General features: G+C 39.9%; 1 protein-coding gene across 1 annotated transcript; it reads right to left on the minus strand.

The window, feature by feature from the left end:
- Window positions 1-305: 305 nt before the first annotated feature.
- On the minus strand, window positions 306-1,223 carry LOC111386422. The gene is made up of 2 exons (XM_023010887.1): window positions 1,134-1,223; window positions 306-1,055 (listed from the first exon to the last, which is right to left on the minus strand). Exons 1-2 carry the CDS (start codon window positions 1,221-1,223, stop codon window positions 306-308), a joined length of 840 nt encoding a protein of 279 aa, XP_022866655.1.
- Between the last annotated feature and the right edge of the window lie 507 nt (window positions 1,224-1,730).

A 1,730-nucleotide genomic window follows, 5' to 3' on the forward strand; every position in this document is an offset into this window, starting at 1 on the left:
AACTCTCGATAATCGATGCACAATCTCATTGTACCATCCTTCTTACGAACAAATAATACTGGTGCACCCCATGGTGAAAAGCTAGGTCTAATAAAACCTTTATCTAACAACTCTTGTAATTGTGACGTCAGCTCTTTCAATTCAATTGGGGCCATTCTATATGGAGCCTTGGAAATTGGAGATTTTTCTGGGATTAAATCAATTACAAACTCTATCTCATGATCTAGAGGCACCCCAAGTAAATCATCAAGAAATACCTCTGGAAACTCTTGTGCCATGGGTACATCACAAAGATTTGGATTGTATTATGCTTCAATAGCCCTAACACTCACCAAATACCCTACACACCCACTATCTAGTAACCTTTGTACTTTCAATAGCGATATGGTTGGAACTTTTTCTATCCCAATGAATGTAAATGGCTCATTCCCCAAAAGTTGAAAGGTTACTGACTTCCTCTTACAATCTGTAGTGGTTTGATATCTTGACAGCCAATTCATACCCAAAATTATATCATAATCTTTCATATCTAACACAATTAAATTTGCACAGAGCTCCCAATTTTCTATAAGGATCACACATGCTCTTACAATCAGATTGGTTTGTTGTACATCTCCAGATGGGATAGTTACACTATAACTGACCTGTTGCATATCAGGTGTCCTACCCAACCTCCTCACATACTCAATGGAAACGAATGAATGCGTAGCCCTTGAATCAAACAGTAAAAGTGTTGGGATACCAAAAATAGGGAATTTTCCTATTACAACTGATCGATTTACCTCGGCATCTGATCTTGTGATAGTAAACACTTTGGCCGATACCTTTTTTTGCTCCATAGGATTTGGATTACCTGGGCATGCTCTAGCAAGATGTCCTACCTTTCCACAAACATAACATGTCCTAGTCTCTGTAGGACATGCTTCAGTATGCTGTCCACCACATTTGGGGCAAGATGGTTGTGCTATTGAGGCTTTTCCTTGATCTATCGTTGGACGTTTGCCCTGACCCCAATGTTGTTGTCCTTGTCTCGGTTGAAACTTAGGCTTCTGACTCTGTCCTTGGAAAGCTCTTTTCTTATCATTTCGAAGCCAACACTATCCTTGACCTTGTCTAAACTATCGTCAAGCCACTTGAGCACGACTAATTCTTTGTTCAGCTTGTTCTGCAACTAATGCTCTCTCTGCAATTTGAGAATATGAAACATCTTGGATTCCTGCCATGCTTACGTCTCAATATAATTTTGGTCTTAGCCCCTCAAGAAATCTTTCCACCTTTAGTGTATCAGTATTAATCATATGGGTAGCAAACCCGGATAGTTGTTCAAACTTATGAATATACTCCCCCACTATTATCCCTCTTTGTCTTGGCTGTATAAATTCATTCATCTTTATGGTTCGAACTGGGGCTATAAAATATTTATTACAAAATAACTCTTTAAATCTCTCCCAAGTCTTGCACTAACATCTTTAGTGTTTACCGCCTAAGTGACACGACTAAATTCTGGATAGCACCTAAGCGCTATGAGTGCAGTGCCTATGCGCTGCTCCTCTATCCAAAGGTGACTTCTTCTGGGTCAACCCGATGCCTGGGTGTTAGGTTCCAGCACCTGGGCTCTGACTTGCTATTCAAAGTTTCAATCTTGGAGCTTGGGCGTTCCAATATGGCGCCAATTTATTGTTTCTTTTCATTGACTTTGGCTTTCTTGTTCACTTTAGTACCCTTTTTAC

Source organism: Olea europaea, unplaced genomic scaffold, assembly GCF_002742605.1.
Source record: "Olea europaea var. sylvestris unplaced genomic scaffold, O_europaea_v1 scaffold355, whole genome shotgun sequence".
NCBI lineage: Eukaryota > Viridiplantae > Streptophyta > Magnoliopsida > Lamiales > Oleaceae > Olea > Olea europaea.